Below are 22,211 nucleotides of genomic sequence, written 5' to 3'. Positions count from 1 at the left end.
TGTAGACTTTGGCCACAAGGATTTGTTTTAAAAGCTTCATATCTATTGCTGTCTTCTGTACTAAAGAAGAATGTGTCTGGTAAAATATTAAGACTTGTCACTCAAATAGCTACCATTAATTAAAGTCAGTTAGAAGTACAATTTCAGTTAGCTCAGGTCTAATCTGAGGATCTTTTTTCATGCATAGAAGAAAGCTCTCTGAAACGCAGATTAAAAAAGGGATGTGCAGTGTAAATGCCAACAGCATAAGAGTACGAAATTAAATGAAAATCATACTTTAAAAACGTCTTTCCAGTTTGAGAAGTTCTGAGGAAACATGAGGTTCTTTGCTCGAGTTGAGGTTGGACCTGTAACCTGAGTGCTGACGTTTATTCTCCCGTAGCTGTCTGTCTCTACGGAGCTGGATCAAGGCAGTGACGCTGCCTGCTGTTGGTTTCTGCGGCCGGCCAAGGCTGAGATGCCCAGAAAGGGTGCGGGGACGGCTACGTGGGCGCCAGCCCTCGCGGACCATCTGTCACACGTGCTCACTCGCACTTTCCTCCCTCCTTGGCAGCCCGCGTTTGTGAAGGCCTTTTCACCCTCTCCTAATTTTGAAGTTAGAGATTTTTTGACACTGCCCTTACTGTCTTGGATTAGGCAAATACAGCGGCAGACCCCTGCCTACTGGCGCGTTAGTCCACAGCAGGTGCAGGCAGCGAGGGACAGACCTCAGACAAACCGCCGCACCCATTCGCGCTCTGGAGCCCAGCTATTGTCCTAGGGTTACTTGCCAAGTTGGCTGTTGGTAAACTCACTTGTTCTGTGTTGCTGCCGGCGCATGATACTCAAAAACAAGCAAGTGACTACACGTTGCTCTCTCCTATCCCTGTGCGGCCGCCGGCTTCAACTCCGTGAAGCATGTTGGACTTTTCCTGCCAGCCACGCATTTGCCATCAGCACACGACCCTCTTGTGTGCCTTGGGCTTTGTCCCTTACCCTGGCGATCGGATTCCTCTTGGAGTTGTCCTCTCCTTCCCGACAGGCGGCGGCAAACTTGATCCACTCCCTCTTCTGCCGCCTGACGGTTTGCCATGTCGTTGTGCCATTTTCAATGTCTAATTCTTTCACCTTAAGCAAAGAGAGTTCACATTTATACTGTTAGAATGCCTTTAATAAATACAGATATTTATCTGACTTTGTGAGTTGTACCTGGAAGAAACAATGGTGCTCAACTAAGTCTCAATGCTGGAGAAATACAGCTTGCCCAGCGCTGGCGGCTACTTTACTGGAATCAAATTACTTCTAACGCTAAGTCTCTAACTCAAACAGTTCCCATTAGCTCTGTGTGGTGTTCGCAACACTCAATAATTCGTCCTGCATGGTAGCTTGTCTTTACTGCATGTGGAAGCCAGGCTCACCTCACCTTCCCCGCTCTCTGACAGGACCTTACAGTCCCTGGAGTTTAAAGGCTACCACTCCTCTGTGTGAGCGCGTCTCATCCTAAGTATAAGCTGCGCTCATTTAAGCTGAGGGAAGAGGCTTTATCTTCTGTTGATAAGGACGTCTTCATGAGTACGTATCCAAGTGCATTATTGCAAAATTAGAAGACTAGAGCCGACGGGTGGCACTGGTCATGCATCCTATGGCCATCTCTGTGGCTTTTTAAATTTCTTTTGTCTTTTTGAGACAGGTTTTCACTACACAGTTCAGGCTGGGCTTGAACTCACTGTATAGCCCAGGCTGGCCTCAAATTTGCAGTGTTCCCCCTGCCTCAGCCTCCTGAGTGTTGGGATTACAGCTGCGCACCACTCTATGGCTTGTTGATGTTGCACATTTGTGTGTCTACTTGCTTTGTTTGTCCCTTTGTAGCTTTCTGTTGTTGGTCATGGATGCTTAAGAATTTTGTGTAATGGAAGACTTTCAAAATGTTACTACATGCATAAATGCATGTGTATATGTGCACAAACATTATATTTTTATTTTTGAAAGTACTAATATCTTCATGGAGACATAGATGATTATATGTTTATTTAATCTGAGGCTTTATTTAATTACTACCTTGGGGTGGAGATGTTCCCTAAGTGAAGCTTATTGTTTCAAGAAGCAGTGCATTTATACCCCCATTTTAATACACGTTCCTGAAGTGTATCGTATATTTCCTATTTTGTCATCAGAGATTAGAAACGTGATTTCATTTTCTCCAATGACTTGAGATGATACTAATAAAAATTTCACTACTGCAATAAAATTGGGTCCCACCAGAGATACAGGACAGTAGTCTTATTTCCTGAGTCCCGCTCTAAAAGTTAACAGATTTCCCATTTATTTAATTCCAGTTATGGAGATTTTAATTTTTACATCTTTCCCTTTTTCATAAACCAGTTTGTTTCTTGTTGATATGTCAAAAAAACCTTCCGTTTTAATGTTTTCCTTTTCTTTTTTCTTTTATTTTGCTATAGTTTGGAAAACTTTGTGTGTGTGTGTGTGTGTGTGTGTGTGTGTGTGTGTTGCCACAGAGTATCCCCGTGTAGTCCAGAGTGGCCTTGACCTCCCAATGTGGCCCTGGCTGGCCTCAGATCATTGTGAGTCTCCTATCTCAGCCTCCCAAGCCCTGGGAATACCAAACTGGGTATACTGGGAAACATTTAAGTATGTCCGTAACATAGTTTTATGAGTGGGAGGTACACAGACAGTGACATGCCCACACCATGCCCTTAACGAATAAAAATTAGGAAGTTTGGTTTTACTCCTGCTATTTCAGCTTGAGTCATGATCTTTCTCCTAAGTTCTGTGTGCATGATTATGTTTTCAACTATTCTAATGTTTGATACATACTATGAAACCCAATTTTCTTTTGATTTTAAGTAGAGAATATAGTTTTCATACATTACCTCCACGATAAATTCACTGTTTACTTCCAGCACCACCTGTTGGAAAAGACACAGCGTTAGCATGCATTTATGGAGTGCTCAGAAACAGGGCCTAACAGCACTGGAGATATTCTTTCATTAACTTGGCTCTTAAATATGCATTTAGTTAAAAAATGTAAAATCGGCACGAGTAATAGAAAATGAATAATATGGCTTTTTGCCCTCAAAAGGCTTTTACATTTTAATTTTAATTTGTGTGCGCAGAACATCATGCCTACATTCTTTTGGAGGCTTTTAAAATTTCAGAGAAGACCAGCATGTGACTTTCTACCACAGGCAGGTTAGGACACCTGGTTCAACAGAGCCGCATGTGGGCCAGGTGGCAGGGGTGGGACAGGGGCTTCAGTTACCAACATGGAGTGTAGGGGGGTCACCCAGGCCAGCAGGGGCTTCTAAGGGCTCTGTGGGTTGAAGCTGATTTAACAAGAGGAGTTGATCCAGAACACTTCAGCTGGTGGCAACAAGAACACAGGAGTAAAGGCACATGATTTTAGAGGCTGGTGCAGAGCCAGTACAATTAGTGGTCTAAGGAGAGGCGCCCTGAAAAACGAGGCCAGACAGTCCGCATGGAGCTACACCGGAAGTGCTTCACATGCTAGGCAGTTGGACTGCACTGAATAGAGATGGAGAGTAAAGAGATCATTGTTTTTGAAACATGTCATTCATAGGCAGGGAGGATGGCAAGAGAAAGCCCTGAGGTGGAACTGTTGAAGAGCTAGGAATTGCCTGGGTCAGATCCAGTGAAAGCGTGAACCTGGGTATGAGAGAAGCTGGGAGCAGGAGAGGAACAGAGGCGTCAGCAAGGAGCTGACAGGGCTCATATACTGGAGGGCTTGAGGAGGGAGAGGCAGATGGTGCCAGTGAAGCCAGCTTGTCACTCTGGGGAGAGGCGGTAGGGCTCACAGAAACTAAATGTAGCAGGGACGGTCACAGCAGGGCACTGAGGACTTAAATAGGTTCTGTTTACCTTCAGTGTATTTTTTTAATACTAGGAATAGGAGATCACAAGCAGACTTTTCAAAAATGGCATTATTTGAAGGTAAAGAAAATGAGGGCACTGAATGAAGCAGGACTGAGGGGATGGGGGAAGAGCGCAGGACAGAGCCTCATGGGAACTCTTACCTTTGTGGAAGGAATGGGAGGGAGAAATCGAAGCCTGGAGAGTGTAGCCAGGCTGAGATCGCAGGTGGAAGGGTGCTGTGCACACAGAGCAGGCTCTTAGTGTGGGGGGTTGGTAAAGAACCAGAGTTTAGGAACGAAAGGAGGTTAAGCAGGAAAGTGCAGAGGAAGCATTCAGAAAGGGGGCAGAATAAGGACAGGACAGTGTTACGTTAGATGAAGAAGGAATATTGACTGCTCTGTGTGTTATGACAAGGTCAAGAAAAATGGGAGTTGAGAGGGTCCCGAGGTCTTAAAGCCTCAGACAGCGCTAACTTTGCAAATGCAATAGTTCAAATGGCAAGAATCAAGAAATGAGTTATTAAGAAAGAAACCATACATGCAATTTTGTGATTTGCTTTTGTTTTCAGTGGTTATGATAGTAAAATTCCATGTTAACTGATTCACATAGACAAATGTTTTGGTGTCTGTCTTATGCTCCACTTGGGTGCTGGTGCTGCACTCTGCTCACTGGGACAAAGGAAAACTGAGAACTGTGGTGCACACAGACCTGCAATTCTCACACATCCCTCAGCGGCCCCGGAAGCTGACCTTGGTGAACACTGGGTTGGTGAGCTCAGCCCGTGAGCCCTGTGAATCGGAGTCTCCTGGTCCTCATCCTCAGCTGCATATTTGCCTCTCACTTGCTCTTCCCCTCTCCCCTTTGATGCTCTCTGAATTGCTCCTTCTTTCCTCTGGACATTGTCTTGGGCCTGATGCCCCCCAGAGCATCACTACGTTGTGAGCACCAGCCGAGCAGACCTCAGAGTTATAATCAACCCAGTAATTTAATTTTAACTTGGAACAAGAGTAGAGAGAGCATCCTCACTGAATGCTGCTCATACTTGTGATGAGACAGGGCCGGTAGTTTTGCCCTGTAGAGGAACGCATTCTCAGCCTCATTTCTGGTTGCTCACAGCAAGCCTGCGAAGTTAACATCGTAGCTCGTGGACACAGTATTAACCGCAGCTGGGAAGGGGCCCAAGTCACTACACCACTGGCAGTTCCTCACCAAATTGTTCTGAATTTGTTTGAATTTTGCCCTCATGGGATTGTGTTCCCTGCCCTGAAAAGATACTGATGTTTGTATTAATACTACTTTAAAAAAGTTTTTTTTTTTTTAGTAGGACCAGGGATTGAACTCAGACCCTTGCTAATTCTACTGAGCTATCTCCTCGGACACTTAATACTCCTAATTTTATTTTGTAGATGGTCTTCAAAACTGTTGCTCACGAAACTAAGAATTTCTGAAAAAAGGTGCTCGTCCTCAAATCTTTCTATACAGAGGGCTAAAAATTTTCAGCATAAGATAGAAAGTTTGCGAAGGATGGCATTTAAGGCTATTTTAAGTGTTGATATTTTACAATACAATTGTCAAATCACTGTTAAATATAGTGGAATAGAAGCCAAAGGCCATTGTCACTTGATGCCCAATGTCATTTGTCAGAAAAAAAGACAAAGTTCTTTGAAGGGTGGAATTTATTTTGCTCTTATTTCTCCTTGCATTCCTATACTGTGTGCGTGTGTGCGTGTGTGTGTGTGTGCATGTGTGTGTGTGTGCGTGTGCGCGTGTGTGTTTGTGTTTTAAACTGGGAATCCAATTCCACAACTTGTCCTTGCCAGGCAGGTGCTTGTGCCACTGAGCTTCATCCCTAGCCTCTCCGATATTCTGTTGATTAGATTAGCTTTACAGTTACAAAAACAGCATAGTGGAGTGAACGTAATGAAAAATATGGAAAATTTGATGCATTGTTTTTAGATATAGAAAGCAGAACTGGATTGAAAATGTAAAAGAAGGAAATGGAGTTTTGAATTATCAATTTGTAAATAAATACCACTTAATAGAATTAAGTCTCAGCATCAATTCTGTTTTATTTGGTTTGTTTTAATTATGAATAGAGCACTGAAAAGAAACGTTTTTATTTGTAGATTATATTGGAGGACTATTTATTTATTTATTTATTTATTTATTTTATTTTTAGGGAAGGGTCTACAGGGTGTTCAGGGTCTCGCTACTAAATCGGACTTGCAGTGATCCGCCTGTTTACAGCCTCCCATGAGCTGGGATTACAGGTGCGTACCACCGCGCCCAGTGTCAGTCGCTGTCTCAGCGCACCCCAGGGGCAGGGCCGGCTGGGCAGGCCCGGGGGCACCTGCTTGCTGGCACTTTAATCCACTGAGCTATTTGGCCAGCCCTGGAGGACTTTTTAAAAATCAGAGTCCTTACTTTTTTCTAACTTATTCTGAATTATGTGACCTAAATCTACAGAGCAGCCCCTCCTTACAATGCATTTTAAATGACTTCTCAGCTGATTAGACTGTCTTCCTTTAATTTTGTTGAAAACAAATAATTGAAAGCCACATAACTTGCAAACAGATCTTATAGCTCGAGAGGCAACTATCTTCCTTAATACCGATAGCACAGTTTGAATTATCTTTCATTTTAATGTGCCAGATCATTTTATAATCAATCACAGAGTAGTTTAGTAAGACTGCCGTGTGCAAGAGGCATGAACTTTTTTAAAAAGAGAGATTTAGGAGAAGAGAATCAGCCTGGTGCAAGTGTATGCTTGGGTAGGTTGATTTAAGGGACGAACACTTGTCTATGTATGTATGTATGTATGTATGTATGTATGTATGTATGTATCTATCTATCTATCTATCTATCTATCTATCTATCTATCTATCATCCATGAGGAAGTTGAGAATCTAGAAATTGTTTCCTTTAAAACTCTGTGCACTTACACCGTTTGACAGGCTCCTTCAGTTCACTGAAATATGTGCCTCAATTTAAGACTTACTGGGATAGTAATTAAGCAGACGCAAGTTCCTTAAATGGGTGTACATTTCAGGCAAATCATTTCTTTCCCACAGTGGAAGTTTAGGCTTAAATTGCCACTTGGCTTCATTAACAGCAATGTGCTTAAGAGGCCAGTTCCTTAGATGTGGAGGCACAGAGCTGAGTGTGGGCCCAGCCTCTGTCCTCTACCAGCTGTGTGACCTTAGACGCAGTCCCCAGCCCGACCCTTCAGGCTCTCATCCAAGCAGAGTCACAGAGGGAAAGGAAGGAGTGCAGTAGATGCTTGATGGGACATGGAAGGGACAGGGAAGGGACATGGAAAGGACAGGGAATGGGAAGAAGTTTTCTCCTGCTCCAGAGCACCCATTTGTAGCCTTCCTTCATATAAAACCGCTAATCAATCATTTTTAAAGACCTGAAATTAGTCAAACAAAGCAGTCTTGTCTTTAGTTCAAAGAGTTGAGATAGTACTCATGTTCCTGTGACCTGGCTTTTGTTCTGACTACAGAGCCAGTTCAACGGACATATAACAACTATCCAAAGTAGCTCTAAGAAAGACTCCTTGGCTATAATAGCCTCCTTTATGTCCTTTCAGTGGCTCCGCTGTTTCCTTTTTAGGCCAGGGAAGATGCAATGCTGGATTCCAGGGAAAAGCTGTCACTGAGCAGGACTTCTGTTGTGGCTGGCGGAGGCCTCTGTGTACACTCCCTGTATCCCTGCTCCCTTCTCAGCAGGCTTTCCTGATGGGGGCAACATAGCCAAGCCCCCAAATCCTGTCACTGCAAGTGCAGGTCTCCCTAAACCCAGCTGGTTTTATACTTCAGCCCTTAGAAAGAGGTCCTGAGTGCTGTAGGGAGAGCTCCTCACTTCCCAGACAATGATCTGTGAATGGTGTTTGGTAGGAAACATGCAAGGACATTGCCTTCCCAAACTGTATGAAGGAGCACAATTTCATGAGTCCAAAACTATAAAGCCTACCTACAGGTTCTTAGACAACTGCTGTAGAAAGCCTCTGTCTGTGAAAGTCACTCTTTGGAGCATATACGGGTCCAACCCTGTTCTCTGATGTGGCTTTCCCTGAATGCCTCGTTCAGAGGCACCCACGCAGAGCAGAGCTGGCTGAACCAGTCAGCACAAGGGCAGAAACAAGAATGGGGTGTTGGAGGCACCTTCTGCGGATGAAGAAATTGATCTGGCCAGATACGTGCTAGCCTAAAGGCATTACAGTTCCTGTGGACCTCCTTCACGAGAGAGTGTTTTGTCTTCTATTTCTCTGGGAGTCCTTAAAATAAATTACATTAATAGAAGAAAGCTGAATAAGACCTTTTCAGGCAATGTGAAAAAGACAATGTGGAAAGAAACTAAATATGTGAATTTACAAGAATACAGAGAACATTAAGACTTAGTTCTTGCCTAGGTAGGGCCACATGTTGAAAGGGGGATAAGTAGATAAAAGATGAAAGTATATTGGAATGTATTAGACACTGTAAAAAAAAAGCATATGCATACAGGAAGGTTGTGGGCCAAAGTGGTAAGGGAGTGAATTATAGTACATTTGAAATGGTTTATTGTAGTATTGGGTTCAAATCTGGACTGTCTCAGTTATGGGTTGTCTGACCCATATCTGCCCTGAACATTTTTTGTAAGTTTGTTCAATTGAAATACTTCTATAAACTTTGCAGGAGTTTTGCTGCTATGTGAAAATACATTTTCTAACTGTAAATGTTATGCCACCATAAGGTAGTAGATGCATTGTACAACAGACTTTGCTCCAGAGAACCAACCCCTCTTTATCTCAGCTTAAAGAAGTTCTGTGCACGTTGAAGTGTGTTAACCGCATTAGCGTTCTGCTCAACACATCAGTAGAAAATACGGCGAATGACTGGATAAAAATGGAAATTGGAAGCTAAATTTATTCCTTGGAAAAGTTTTATGGGTAAAAAAATGTGACAGGCCAAGTTTTTGTGTGTAAGACAAGTTCTGAGTCATTATAGTTATAATTTTAAGGGGAATAATAGAATATACACATGCAACTCTTAGCAAGTTGCAGAAAATTTTTTAGGCTTTGTTTTCTCTTCCAATGCTGTTAGAGTATCACTGTTTCATGTAAGAGAGGTGGAAACTAAGTTGTTACCTGAGCTCAGGGTAATATTAGAAGACACATTAACACCTCACATATACTGAGTGTATTTGGCAGCCTGAACAAAGCTATTTTTCGTCTCTGTGACTTCACTTTTTGAAGTCAGTTTTGAAGTCATTTGCACACGTAGGACCAACTTATTAATAAGCAACTATCTCTTGAATAATGCTCATAAAAATTATTGAGTAAAATAGTCGGCATCTTCCTAGGGGTATGGTAGGGATGCCAAGTTTAAGCCTAATTATACCACTTTTGTTTATAATTGAAGGTGGATCAAGTGATGACATTTTAGTTTGCAAGCCATGTAATTTTCTGTGTAGAAAGGCCCAGTGAACGTTTCTCATGCAGGTGGCATTGGGAGCCGTCACTCTCCTCACTTGTCACACACCCTATCGTCAGACTTGCCCTGCGTGAGGGAGGAATTTCAACATGGTCGCACTTAGGGGACAGGGAAGGCGTCACTGCACCTGTGCAGGGGCCCCCCTGCCCAGAGAGAAGCCATGCCCCTCCTCCACCAGGAAGTGCCCCTGAGGGCACATCAGACCAGGATGTGTGGGTCCAGGATTTTTTTTTTTTAATTTAATTTTTTAAAAAGAGAATACAAAACTGTAAAAAGAAAAATTAGAAACGATACAGAATATCACTAAACAAAATAATAGGAATTAGACAATGGTTGTTATATTAGATAATGTTGTCTTCAACTAGTTGTTAGGTTACCTCATATGAGCATGCAAAATTGGTAAAAAAAAAGTTATAAGAAATTAAAAAGAAAAAGAAAAAAATGAAGCATTAACTGCTTCTTTCAGGAGCCCAAGAGTAGCATTTAGTAGTCCTAGCTATCCTCGGTATATACATACATGATAGGCTTTTTAAAATTAGCCTTTTGAAGGGAGCAGTTAATGCTTAAATTTTTATTTTGAGCAATTTTACATGCTTATATCTGGTACTCTGAGCAACTATTTTGAAGACAACTATGTGCAATATATCAACTACCATTTAATTCCTAAAAAAGAGAGAAGAGCACTTTATTTGTTTGTTTTTGCTGTACCGGGGATTGAACTCAGGACCTTGTGCTTTCCAGGCAGATGGTCAAGCCACTGAGATATATCCCTGGCCCAAGAGTGGAGCATTTAAAACAGCCATCCAAGGGGCCATGAGATATTTGTAGAGCAGAATTTTTTATCCTGCAGTTCTCTAGGTTGATATGATAGAAAAAACTATACTCAAATTATAGCTTGTAGTACAGTTGTAATGCCAGCTGTCTTTCGGGATATAAGTCATTTTAGCTGAACTTCTGCCATGGGTCCTATAGGAATTTGAAGCCAAAAATATACATTTGTTTACTTCACTTAAAACATTTTATGTATATTTATTTCATACCTACATAAATATATAACATAAAATGTATTGAATATATATTTATATAAAAATTTCAAATATAAATATAGCTCTGTCTACTTGGCTTAAGCATTATATATATATTTATGTAATATATTTATAGATGAATATGTATTACATATTTAATGTTTATATAAAATATTAAATATAGATGTGCATTGCTTGGCTGCATATATATAATATATATTATATATATAATAGAAGTAATAGTTGCTTCCATGTAACCTTTGCTGTGATGAGGACATCAGTAGTTTCTGTAGTAAGTGGTTCTATAACCAATCATTATAGTGAGTATATTATATTTAATAGAGATAAAAACCAAATCAGATAATGTGCACCCCATCATTATATTTCGAGAAATCTGCCTGTTGAAATAAACAAAACCAAATATCTGCACTATGTGTCAGAATTCTATTGTTTTGTGTGAGAACTAAATTGAAAAGAGGCTAGGTTACTTCTAAATACATTTCTAAGTTGCAGCGACTATTTTCAACTTACAATGAGATATTATCTATATGCCTAATCTATTACTTTTTTTGTTTTTCTGAGACAGAGACTCATTACGTCGCCCAGGCTGGCCTCAAACTCACAGCAACCCTCCTGTCTCAGTCTCCACAGTGCTGGGATTACAGGTATGCACCACCATGCCCATCCTCCTCTTACCTTTTTTTACTTTCCAAGAATCAAAGCATTTAATTGGAGTATTTATCTTTCATATGTAGTATAAACAGCCACGTTGGTGGGAAAAACTTCTTATCTGATCAGTGGCTTTTTAATGATCTTATTAACTTGATAAAATATAGGTCTCATTCAGCTAATAACTGTTCTGTCTCCAATAATTCTTCCCCAGTAAAATGTATACAGCCCACAGCGTTACCTAAAGTTTTAGATTCTCCAGGCAAATTTATGCAAATGATATCCAGGAGCCAGACATAAACTTCCTTTACATGAATATTCAGTAACAACAATTAGGAAATCACAGAGCCTCGGCAATGGGAGAAACAGTGATGTTCTGTCTCCTCCCGAATCCCCCGTGAGGTACAATAAAGCCTGCGGAGCCCAGGGCTGTGGCCAGAGTCACACGGCCACTTCCGAGGGGAGCGGTGACTCGGGCCTGAGGGTTGATGAGGCTCCCTTCTCCTCTGCTGACCGCAGGAGGATATAATGAACACATGGAGGAAGAAGATGCCAGAGCGCTTGTGATACAGTGAAACGCCCTATTGAAACTCGGAGTTTTGGGTACTTTTTATTGGTTAACTCAGTCCAAACTTTGAAGTACTCTGTGGTTGAGAGGTAGCTGACACGAAGTCCTCGTAAGTCTCGGAGAGGCCGCCACACCCTCATTAGTACAAGCTGCAGTGATGCCCCAGAGAAGCTTTGATTCAACTGATGAAAAAGGGGCAGAGTTCAAGAGCGCGAAATGAAGGACGCGGAGGCACCCGTTTCCCTGTACTACCTGCAACAGCAAATCGGTTCTCCTTAAACTTTGCTGCTATGTGTCTCAATCTTGAAATATGCTAGAAGTCTCTACTTTCGGGATATTATTAATTACTATTTTAGCTCTAGTTGTCATTCATTGATGTCTTAAGGGATCTATTAGAAATGCGTGAGCACTTATGACTAGCAATATTACCATGAATTATCAAAAAAACAAAATAAAACAAAACAAACAAAAAACAACCCACAAAACTTTGTGTTTTTTTTTTTTTTTTTTTTTACAAGCTTACTTTCATTATTATTTTTTTTTTCCACAAAACTTTGGTATCAATGGCAAGTGGGGAAGAAGTAAGTATCAAATCCACTAAGATTGCCAACAAAAATAAATTGGTACTACCAGAAGGAAGGCCTGAGAGACTTTCGAAGCACTCTTTCAAGATCAAGGAGAAGACGGATTAACTCTTTAATTAAATAATATTATCATAAAACATGTCTATGCAGAAAGCAAAAGGAGGCAAAACTCACTGTTTATAATCACTTTTAAGGTGTTAATCCATGCAATTTTTCTCAGCAGGAATAAAAAAAAAAAGTTTGTCTGAGAAAAACACAGAGATAGCAACAGGAGCAGCACCCCAAGAGGTGTCTGCTGGTGCCTTACTAGTGCTGTTAGACATCAGGTCTTTAATTCTTTCCCGCCTCTTCCTTCAGGAGCTTTTTTAAGTTAGTAACTAAATGAGGAGGACATCACATTTCTTTTTGGTATTTTTTTTTTAAATAAAAAATACGGTTTTGTTGCATAGTCCATCCATCTCTTAAGCTTGGAGAAGGCTGGAGGTGTGTGCCTTGTGGCAGCACAGGGCACCTGCCCTGCCTTTGAAGCTCTGAGCCACTTAAACTCTAGAATGACGCTCACTGTCCCAGCCTGCTGTTGGCCCTCAGAGCTGATGCCCAGATGAGTTGGCGCAATGCCACTCACTGGAGAATAATAGTCTGGCATCATTTTCCAATCTAGGTTGTGGCACTCCTGGGAATACTCCTGGAAGAAGGACTGCTGCATTGTATGTGTGGTTTGTCTTAATTTGCTTTGAAAAAAAAAAGTGTAGAATTTTCTAATAATCTCCTTCATTATCTTTTTAATTAATTAATTAATTAATTAATTTTTGCAGAACTGGGGATTGAATTCAGGCCCTTGTGCTTGCCAGGGAAGTGCTTATTCCACTGAGCCATCTCCCCAGCCCCTATCTTTTTTAAATTTTTTATGTATTTTGACTGTTTTGTTCTTCCATTTTATCAACAGTGGACTTAGTGTAAGCTAATCTAAGCTTGCCATAATTAGTTCTTGGAATAAGCTTTTCTAACTGAAGTTGCAATAGTTTGGTGAATTGATCAAGCAGGTCTTTATCTCTCTGTAGATGTAGACTTAGAAACTGCTGCCTCACCCCTTTCAAAAGTTTTAATATTTTAGCTCTAGTTGTCATTAATTGATAACGAGGAAAGAAACTTATCATGCATTGGTGACTATTTTATACCTGTCAGCTGCAAAGTTGAAAGAAAATAATACAAACTCAAAATGCCATGCTTGTTTTAAAGGAGTATATCACTTGCATGTTTCTTTCTTGGACTACAGAGTGCTTTAATAATATGACTTAAGTATTTCACGGTTAGATGCAATGTAATTTTGATGTAGCTGGCATCCCTCTACTGTGAACGAAACTCACAGGGAAATAACTGTTTATAAAATAGGCTTGACAACTTGGCTTCAAATTCCAGACCCATTTGCATGGGGGAATTTTCACAACAATCTCTCTGACTTAAGTAAAAAGTGATGGAAGCAGAATTTTATTTCCAATTATGAACTTTGGAATTGTCATGACGTTTAATCTGAATAAAGTTCTGTCTCTGAGGCCAGTCAATTCTAATTCAACTAGAGTCTTACTTGCCATTGCCAGGCACCCAGAGACCTTTGAGATAAGTGGTAGCTGAACTCCTAGGTAACTTTTCCTAGAATAAGAATTAAAAATGGAACAAATCTTATGTAGAAAGGCAGAGAGTGGAGACAAGAGACAAGACCTCGAGGGCTGCATTTGCTCTTCAAGCCTTTAAGCTCTACTCACCATTAGGATGATCAGGAGGCAAATGTTTCTGAAAAGGATCCAATCCATTGCTTTGGGTGGTCCTGGCCCACAAACACCGGGGAGATTCAGTTTTAGTCCTTTTCGTCTTGGCCCTGAGTTAGGCTCTGCGAGAAGATGTGCTTGAAGGTGCCCCTGAGGAGGGCATCAGTGTTGACTCTGGTGCTGCCTGGGCCGAGGGCTGAAGATATTCTCTAATGACTCTGTTTCCCCACCCCAAGCTCCTGAGCTCGTCTGCAAGGCTGGCATTGTTTGGGCACTGGGTAAGAACTTAGACACACCTTCATTCTTATTGCAATGAAACCCTTTGTTGGACACCAAAGAAAAATCTTATAGAGTGAGGGCAAGATTTACAGGGAAGATACCCAATGAATAATAAATTACTCACAACATGAAAAATAATTAAAATGCTAGGGCCTATCATCAGGCTGAATGAAATTAGAAGGCTGCTTCTTACTGCCAACATTGTAAAAGCAAAATTACATATACTGACAACACATACATACACATGGCCACTACTGAATCGGCTTCGAGGACTGACACTTTTAGTAGAGGGCATCGTGAAAAGGCAGCAGACTGAAAGCGTGGTCCCGAGAGAAGGACAGAATAATGAAATTCTCTTAATTTAGCTAAGGAAGTTCTGTGCTTGAACTGTGCTCTCAGCTTTAAAGATGAGAGCATAACACAGTTAAATTGAGGAAAGCAGCACTGGAATTAGTTCCAGTGTATTTGATTCTGAACTTGGTACCTTAGTTGAACCTATGTGATATTGTATCTATGGAATCATTTTAGAAGAACTACAGAGTTTCTATATATAACATTAACATATATTAATGTTATAAATTAACAAAATTTATAACATGACTGAAGGATACATTTTAAGCTGCCACAAGCATTCACTAAGGAGTCGCTGCTATTGGAAACCTGAAAATTGAAGGAAAAACCCAAAAAGCAGAGAGGCACCTGGATAATTTTGATATACTTTTCCGTTTTAAGTTTCTCTTTTCCTTATTGTTGGTATGGGTTTGCAATAGGGTGTAAAGCCTCCTTATGAGAAATTGCAGGTTGGCAGTAGCATCAACAAACATTAAAAGAAAACGTAGTTACATGTTCTCTAATTGCTAATCCAGGTTGGTTGGAGAATTTCAAAGGCAGACTGCTTCTTTCTTACCCCATCACTGTAATTCAGAAACAAGGCGGACTCTAGTAATAGAACTCATGCTAAGTAGCGTGTGGCCTCTTGAGAAACTCAGTTTGGCATTCTTGGAAGCAAAGGCAAGAGTCTGGACAATTAGAGGGCTGGCATTGTAGCCTTGATGAAGAAAAGTGAATTATATGTTGAGGATATTTATGGGAAAGAGAGAAGGAAATTGTATGGAGACAATGGAAAAAATGGTTGGTATGGTGAGGCTGTATGTCAATATAACCATCTGAGACAAATCTTAAATTTAGAGATATCTGCCAATTAAAATTAATAAGGTGACCAGATAAAGCACATATTTGCAATTCTTTTTTGAGATACTTCTTAAGGTAGCCCCCAGGGTTATTTGAAGTTGTGTGGTCTACCAAGAAAGAATTTAAGGAAAGGATTTCTAATCAGAGTCCTAAGTTTAGTGCCTCAACAATGTCTCTGGAAAGGCATAAGAAGTTGACTTGAAACTGGAATTAATTTCAGTGCATTTCAGTAGCAGAACTGGTACTTGGGTTGACACCGCATGGGGTGACAGCTTATCTAGAATGCTAATATGACCTATATTTCCTGAGTGAATTGTTAACTTAGCATTCATTCTGTGCTGCTTAATTCTTTAAAATTAAACACTTATGAAACTTTATTCTTTAGAAAATGAACAACTTCTTTTGAAAAATTTTTTTTTAAATATGTTTTCTTTTCTTTTCTTTTTTTTTTTTTTTTGTGGTTTTTTTTTTTTTTTTTTTTTTTTTTTTTTTTGTGGAACCGGGGATTGAACTCAGGCCTTCCACTTGCCAGGGAAGCGCTTATTCCACTGAGCCATCTCCTCAGCCCCTGGAAGTTTTTTAATAACCAACTAAACTTCATCATTTTTGTTTTCATGATTTTTTTTTGCATGTGTGGGGAGACTGAAGTGTGAAATGTGGGGCTGGGAAGATAGCTCACCTGAATAAGCAACTGCCTGGCAAGCGCAAGGACCTGGCTTCAATCCCTGGTGCTGCATACCATGCTGGCCCTAGAACCCCAGGTGTGCTGTGCTGGCTCCAAAACCAGGCATGGTGGTGCATGCCTGAAATCCCTGTGTTGGGGAGGCTGAGGCAAGAGGGTCACTAGGAGTCTGAGCTGTGCAGCCAGACTCTGTATCCAATAAATTTTTTAAAAAGTGACAATTGTATTTATTATGGAAAATTTTCTTTTACATATTTGTCTTGTTTTCTTTTCCATATTTGTCAGCTCAGCATTTGGTTACTGCTGCTCAGGCATTGGGCCCTCTGTTACAGAGTGTTGGTCTACTTGCTTCTCAATGCATGGGAAGTTTATGCTACCTGAGACTGTTTCCAAGAGACAGGGTGAAGTGGTTCCTCCCAATCCAGTCTGCCGAGAGCTATTAATTGGCTGTAATTTTACTACAGCCCTTTAAAAATTTTTGTACAGAGGATTTGACTTATCTGGGGATGAAGAAGGACAGTGAAAATTTAACTGTATTAGTGAGCGGGGTACTTCTTGACTAACAGTTCAATGTGGGTGTCTATCTCTAGAGACGTACTACAAAAAGAAGTGCATGTGTTTTGTATTTTATGAAAATTTAACGTGCAATTGGATCATGGAAACACAGGAGAAGAATATAAATTGTCTCAATTTGATGGATTTTTAGGATTAATATGATCTGGCTGAAGTTTCTTTCTCATTGTGACCTCTGCACATAAAATACTTTTTGGTGTGCGTCTCAAAATTGGAATCTGGAACATATATAGAGGCGTCATTGGCTTTATAGTATTATACTGTGGGGTCACCAGCCAAACATAAATGTGGAAGACCTTAGTTTGCTGTGGGAATCACTGCAGAACAGCAGAGAATGGGAAGAACCCACAGAAATGCTGTGGTGGATTTATGATGATACACGGTGGGTCAGTCAGAGGGCTAGAAGTAGACCGAATATCAGGGAGCAGCTAGTGTCTGCATGAGTTGTTCTCTGCAGTGACTTCCAAGAGGTTCTCGTAGGCTCGGGGGCAATGTACAATACATATTATATTAGTTCGAAAGATGGTCTTTCATTTTAGGCAGTGTAAGAAATGTATTTTGTTTCATTTCAGATAATATTGAAATAGAATAATTTTATTTTCATAAAAGAATCAATGAAAGAAACTTACATCTCTGTGTAACATTGCTTTTCACAATAGGGGAAACCGAAGTCTTCTCTAACAGTCTGTCTACTGTGCTATTTTACAAAGGCTTTGACGCTTGTTTTTGCTATGGGTAGCTAAACTTTTTTCTGAAGTATAATATATTTTCTACCTTCACAAATGCTATTTGTAAGATGAATTTTAAAAAGAAAACACAAAGCAACAGAAATAGGTACTAGATCACTTAGGTAGAGTCTTCCATTTGTAATTTCTGATTTCAATGGAATTTCAGAGTCTGGATCTGAAAAGTATTATCATGAACAGTATTATAGAACATTTTCTGTTGCTGTAACAAAATACCCAAGGCAGAGTATTAAATACAGAAAAAAGTTTATTTGGCTCACACTTTGGTAAGCTGGAAGTCCAAGATGAGGTGACCCCGTGGGGTGGCTTGTGCTGAGGACCTGGTTGCATCAGAACAGGGTGAGCGGTGTCATGGCAGAACGCATTCGTGGGGGAGAGAACAGCCACGTGGCAAGACAGGATCCAGCAGCAACCCCGCTCTTTCTATAACAGCTCTCTGCCTTGGAAGCTAGTGAAGGTCACCCAAGAAGGACACTAGCGCCTTCCAAGGATGGGCTTCCAGCAACCTCACCTCACCATGTTCCACTGTGTCCTGCCTCCACAAGGATTCATCACCACAGTGCCACTGCACTGAGACCTCACTTGCAGCACATCAGCTTCCGGATGGCACCCTCAAGCCATGTCCAGTCCATAGCAAGCAGATTTAGAAAATTCTGGAACAACTAGCCAATCATCTAATTTGTACTTATTCTTTAGGAGGGCTGTGGGCATGATCTAAAAGTGCAATCCCAGCAACAAAGTTTGGTCAGGATTCTGAGCTCGAGTGGATGAAGACTAGCTATTTTGGTTTTCTTGAGTACTTTTAGTCACTGTAGAAACAGAGCACGGGGCCGGGGAGGTGGTTCAGTGGAATAAGTGCTTCCCTGGCAAGTGCAAGGGCCTGCGTTCAATCCCCGGTTCCGCAAAAAAAAAAAGAAACAGAGCACAAAATATTAGCACCTAAAGATACCTCATCTTCCTCCTCTTTTATCTTATTATAGCTGGGACCCAGAGAGGCCAAATGTAGGGCAAGGATGTCCCCTCCTGCTTCACAGTGGGCTCATGTAAATACCAAGCTGTCTTCCAGTATTAGCTACAATGTGAAACGAAAGTAGTTGATGACTGAATGTTATTAGTTAAAGACAGCATTTTTTTTTTTTTACCATACTTTGAATATTGCTGAACAATTGGGTGAAGTAGTTGCTTATATGAGTTTTCTCCTGTAAGATAACTTTTTTGTTAAGTTCTTCATAGCATTCATCTTGTTTCTTTTATATTTTAGGGAAGGGTTTACAGAGTATTCAGGGTCTCACTACTAGATCAGACTCGTAGTGGTCCTTCTGTTTACAGCCTCCCAAGTGCTGGGACTACAGGTGCTGGCCAACATGCCAGTCTCAATTGTTGTCTCAGCATGCTCTGGGGGCAGGGCTGGCACGGCAGGTCCAGGGATTAAACCCCCAGCCCCTGAACTTGCTTGCAGGTGCTTTAATCTGCTGAGCTATTTGGCCAGCACTACTATTCATCTTTGATAGCCAACCAGAGGTATTTCATTTGCTCAGACAAAACTATACCTTGAACTTCAAGGATGCCCTGTATATTTCATTACTGTTCTTTTGCTCCTGTAATATTGTCCAAAATAGAATGATATTTTCATTTCACACATCATACCCATCGAGAGCACAATGAGAACCCTTACTTTTGTATTTTTCAAAGTAATGCCACAAATAACTCAGTATATACCAGTATCAGCCTCTTTGAAGAAGACAAATGTAATCTAAATAAGCAAAGATAGTTTAGAAATTTTAGGGCTAAGTTTACCATCAAGTTTGCATAGTATAGGCCCACTAGTAGGTATGACTGAAGTACGAAGGGCAGCCGTGTTTCTTAAGAGCAGGTGATAGAGGAAAGGAAGTGTAAAAGTGTTTATAGTCCTAAATTATGTTTGCCAAATGTAGCGCAGTAGTTTCAGGAGGTGACACAAGCAGAAGGGTTTTCATTAGCCTGGGCCTGGGGGCCATGGACAAAAGGTAAACAGGCTTGTCTTAGTTTTGACCTACAGTGTTTGCTGATGGTTCACCCAAAGCCCTGAAGATAAACATCTCATCCCTCATTAAAGCCAATTTAGCTATGGCAACATGGGGCCAGCCAACCGGGTTATTCAGTGGGCATTCAAAATCATAGCGATTAAATGTCAGTTTCTGAAAGAGTTATGTTAATATCATAGCTTGCACCCTAATATCATACTTCCACACTGACAGAGATTCCTTGTTGATTCTGTCTATGACATTACATCATTGGTGTGGGATGTCTTCTGAATACACAGAGACCCAGTCATGTCACCTCAAGCCCTGTATTACTTAAAGTGTGCAACTTGCATACTTATTACCCACTCGATGCACACTTATTCTGGAAATTGTCGTCTTAGGCTGCCTTCTGACCCCTGACTGGGACAGCACCCTGTAAGTGTTGCTCTGGCTACTTTGAGGATACCGGCAATGTCCTCCTGAGCACAGTGGTACAGTACCGTGGGTCGCCTTTGATGCTGTTTGTCACGCATGTGCAAAACTCAGATATAGAACCTTGGCGTCTCAGGTTGTTTGGGGAAGAAATTTTATTGGAAGGCTGAAGGGCAGACAGTGCTTTTGAAATGTACTTATCAGGCCAGTATATAGGAAACAGAGATTTCTTAGCCCCAGATTTATTAAACTGGAATTTCTGGGGATGAGATCAAGTATTACTCATTCTCAATGTGTTTTCCAGGTAATTCTGGAGTTTTAGAAGGAAGGTCAGAACTATTGAGTCTGGGTGATTTCCTGGTCTTGTGAGAGGTCCAGGAATAAACAGGCATTTCTAATGTAAGAAATAGAAATTTCTTACCCTGGCTAAAAAAGGACTTTTCTTTTTCCTCTTTCTTTCTTTCTTTCTTTCTTTCTTTCTTTCTTTCTTTCTTTCTTTCTTTCTTTCTTTCTTTCTTTCTTTCTTTCTTTCTTTGTGGTACCAGGGATCAAACTCAGGACCTTGTGCTTGCCAGGCAGGCACTTATGCCACTGAGCTGTATCCCTGACCCACGAAGGGCATTTTCTTACTGTAAGATCAGTGTCTGTTAACTTGTGAAGGTGAAGGGGAGGTAGAACTATAGATATGAGACAAAAGCCTAATGTCCCAAGGGAGCAAGGAGCAATACACAGAGCCCAAGGAGAGCTGCTGTCTCTCACTTGTAAATCCCGGTAAGCTGGGATTCAAGGCTGCAGATAACAGCTTCTCTTGATAGCCCTGTTCTTTGATCCCTTGCTTGGGATGTTATCAGCTAGCATTTGTGTAAACCTAGAGTTAAGCAAGTGGTGGAAGTCCATAGAAAAAGTAGTTTGTGTTCACCAAAGTAATTATGCACATTCCTTAGCCAGGCTTTAGCCCTCAATAAAAGTGGGATGGTTCTGAGGCTCTGGGCTCACTTTGAGAGAGACCAATCTCAGTGAGACCTCTGAAGCTGTATTCATCGGGTCTTCTCATTGTTTCTTTAGGCACTGACTCATAACATATAACAGGGAGATGTTGGCCCTTTCCATTTCTTTCTGTGTGAAGTGTTTTTGTGGTGTTCCCTTTCTGCCCTTGTGTTACTGCTAACTTTTTATGGACTTATAAGCACATGCAATTTCATTAGAGAAAATAAAGGTGACTTCTTAGGGAGCTTATCCTTCAATTTCCCTCCGCTGCTAACCAGCAGCATGGAACTGCGTTTGCATATGGCTGTCCTCCAATAGCTTTATAGTTTTCTTACATCTATAAGGTCTGAAGGGATTGTGTTACTGCTAGAGAAATCTCTACTCTTATTTTATTGTATCTGGGCTCCTGACACAAAATACCAGAGGTGGAGCAGCTGATGAGCTACTGAAATTTATTTCTCCAAGTTTTGAGGCTGAGAAGTCCAGATCAAGACTCCAGCAAACACCATCTGGAGAGAGGCTGTGCTTGGCCACAGAGGGCATCTTCTTGCTGCACGGAGGAAGGGGTGACGAGCCCTCCTAGGCCCAGCTTATCAAAGTCATGGTTCTACTCATGCAGGTTCTGCCCTATGACCTCATCAGCCCCTAAAAATTCTCATTTTTAAATTTCATCACCTTAGCTTATATATTACATGGGGGTAAGGGGCACAACTATACAGACAATAGCAACTCTGAGGTAGATATGGAAAATATTCACTAGCTCTAGACCTTTCTAGATTGGGTCCAATTTTATCAGATTTAACAGATAGTCTTTGTATCATATGTGTGTTTGTGCAGTTTGGTTATTTTTTTCCCATAATTTTATTGATAAACAAATAGCAATGAAACAGTTTCAAACCAAATTAGTAGGACAGTTTCAATAATCAACACATTGCATACATTCTTCCTAGTGGTTATTTGCTGTACAATATGCAGACAAGATATCCTATCTACAAAATCTATTAGAACAAATCCTATTCATTAAGAGAATGTAACTATCTATCCTAACCATTTTGAATACACAGATACAAAATGGACATTAATCTGTATCCCCTTTTTTGTTAAGTTCCTTTATTTGAATCGTATAGGTGTGTTAACTCAGCAAATATTCTAAAAGAGTCCAGTAGTCCATAATAGTATTAAGGCTTCTGCTTGACTGGCAATGTCAGAAATTGTTGACCTGAGTACCCTACAGCTCAACATAACAGCATGGCTTTACTTCTTATACTTCGTTTTTATACTTTTCGGCTGGATGGTTAAGACCAAGATAAAGCAAGACCTATGCAACAAGAGTTGTAGCTTTTGGGTCTGATAAGGTCA

General features: G+C 40.8%; 1 protein-coding gene across 1 annotated transcript in view; it reads right to left on the bottom strand.

Annotated features, from left to right (window-relative positions):
- Dsg4 (desmoglein 4) overlaps positions 1 to 12,899 on the bottom strand; it is a 38,961-nt gene extending 26,062 nt beyond the window's left edge. The window contains exons 1-4 of the mRNA XM_004623700.1: positions 12,756 to 12,899; positions 11,675 to 11,791; positions 2,871 to 2,906; positions 976 to 1,107 (exon numbers count right to left, since the gene is read on the bottom strand). Coding sequence (XP_004623757.1) covers positions 976 to 1,107; positions 2,871 to 2,906; positions 11,675 to 11,791; positions 12,756 to 12,899 — 429 coding nt within the window. The remainder of the gene's footprint in view (positions 1 to 975; positions 1,108 to 2,870; positions 2,907 to 11,674; positions 11,792 to 12,755) is intronic.
- Between the last annotated feature and the right edge of the window lie 9,312 nt (positions 12,900 to 22,211).

This window comes from Octodon degus, unplaced genomic scaffold, assembly GCF_000260255.1.
Source record: "Octodon degus isolate 3935 unplaced genomic scaffold, OctDeg1.0 scaffold00003, whole genome shotgun sequence".
Lineage (NCBI taxonomy): Eukaryota > Metazoa > Chordata > Mammalia > Rodentia > Octodontidae > Octodon > Octodon degus.
The sequence above is the reverse complement of the archived record's forward strand: the minus strand, read 5'-3'. Positions and strand labels throughout refer to the sequence as shown.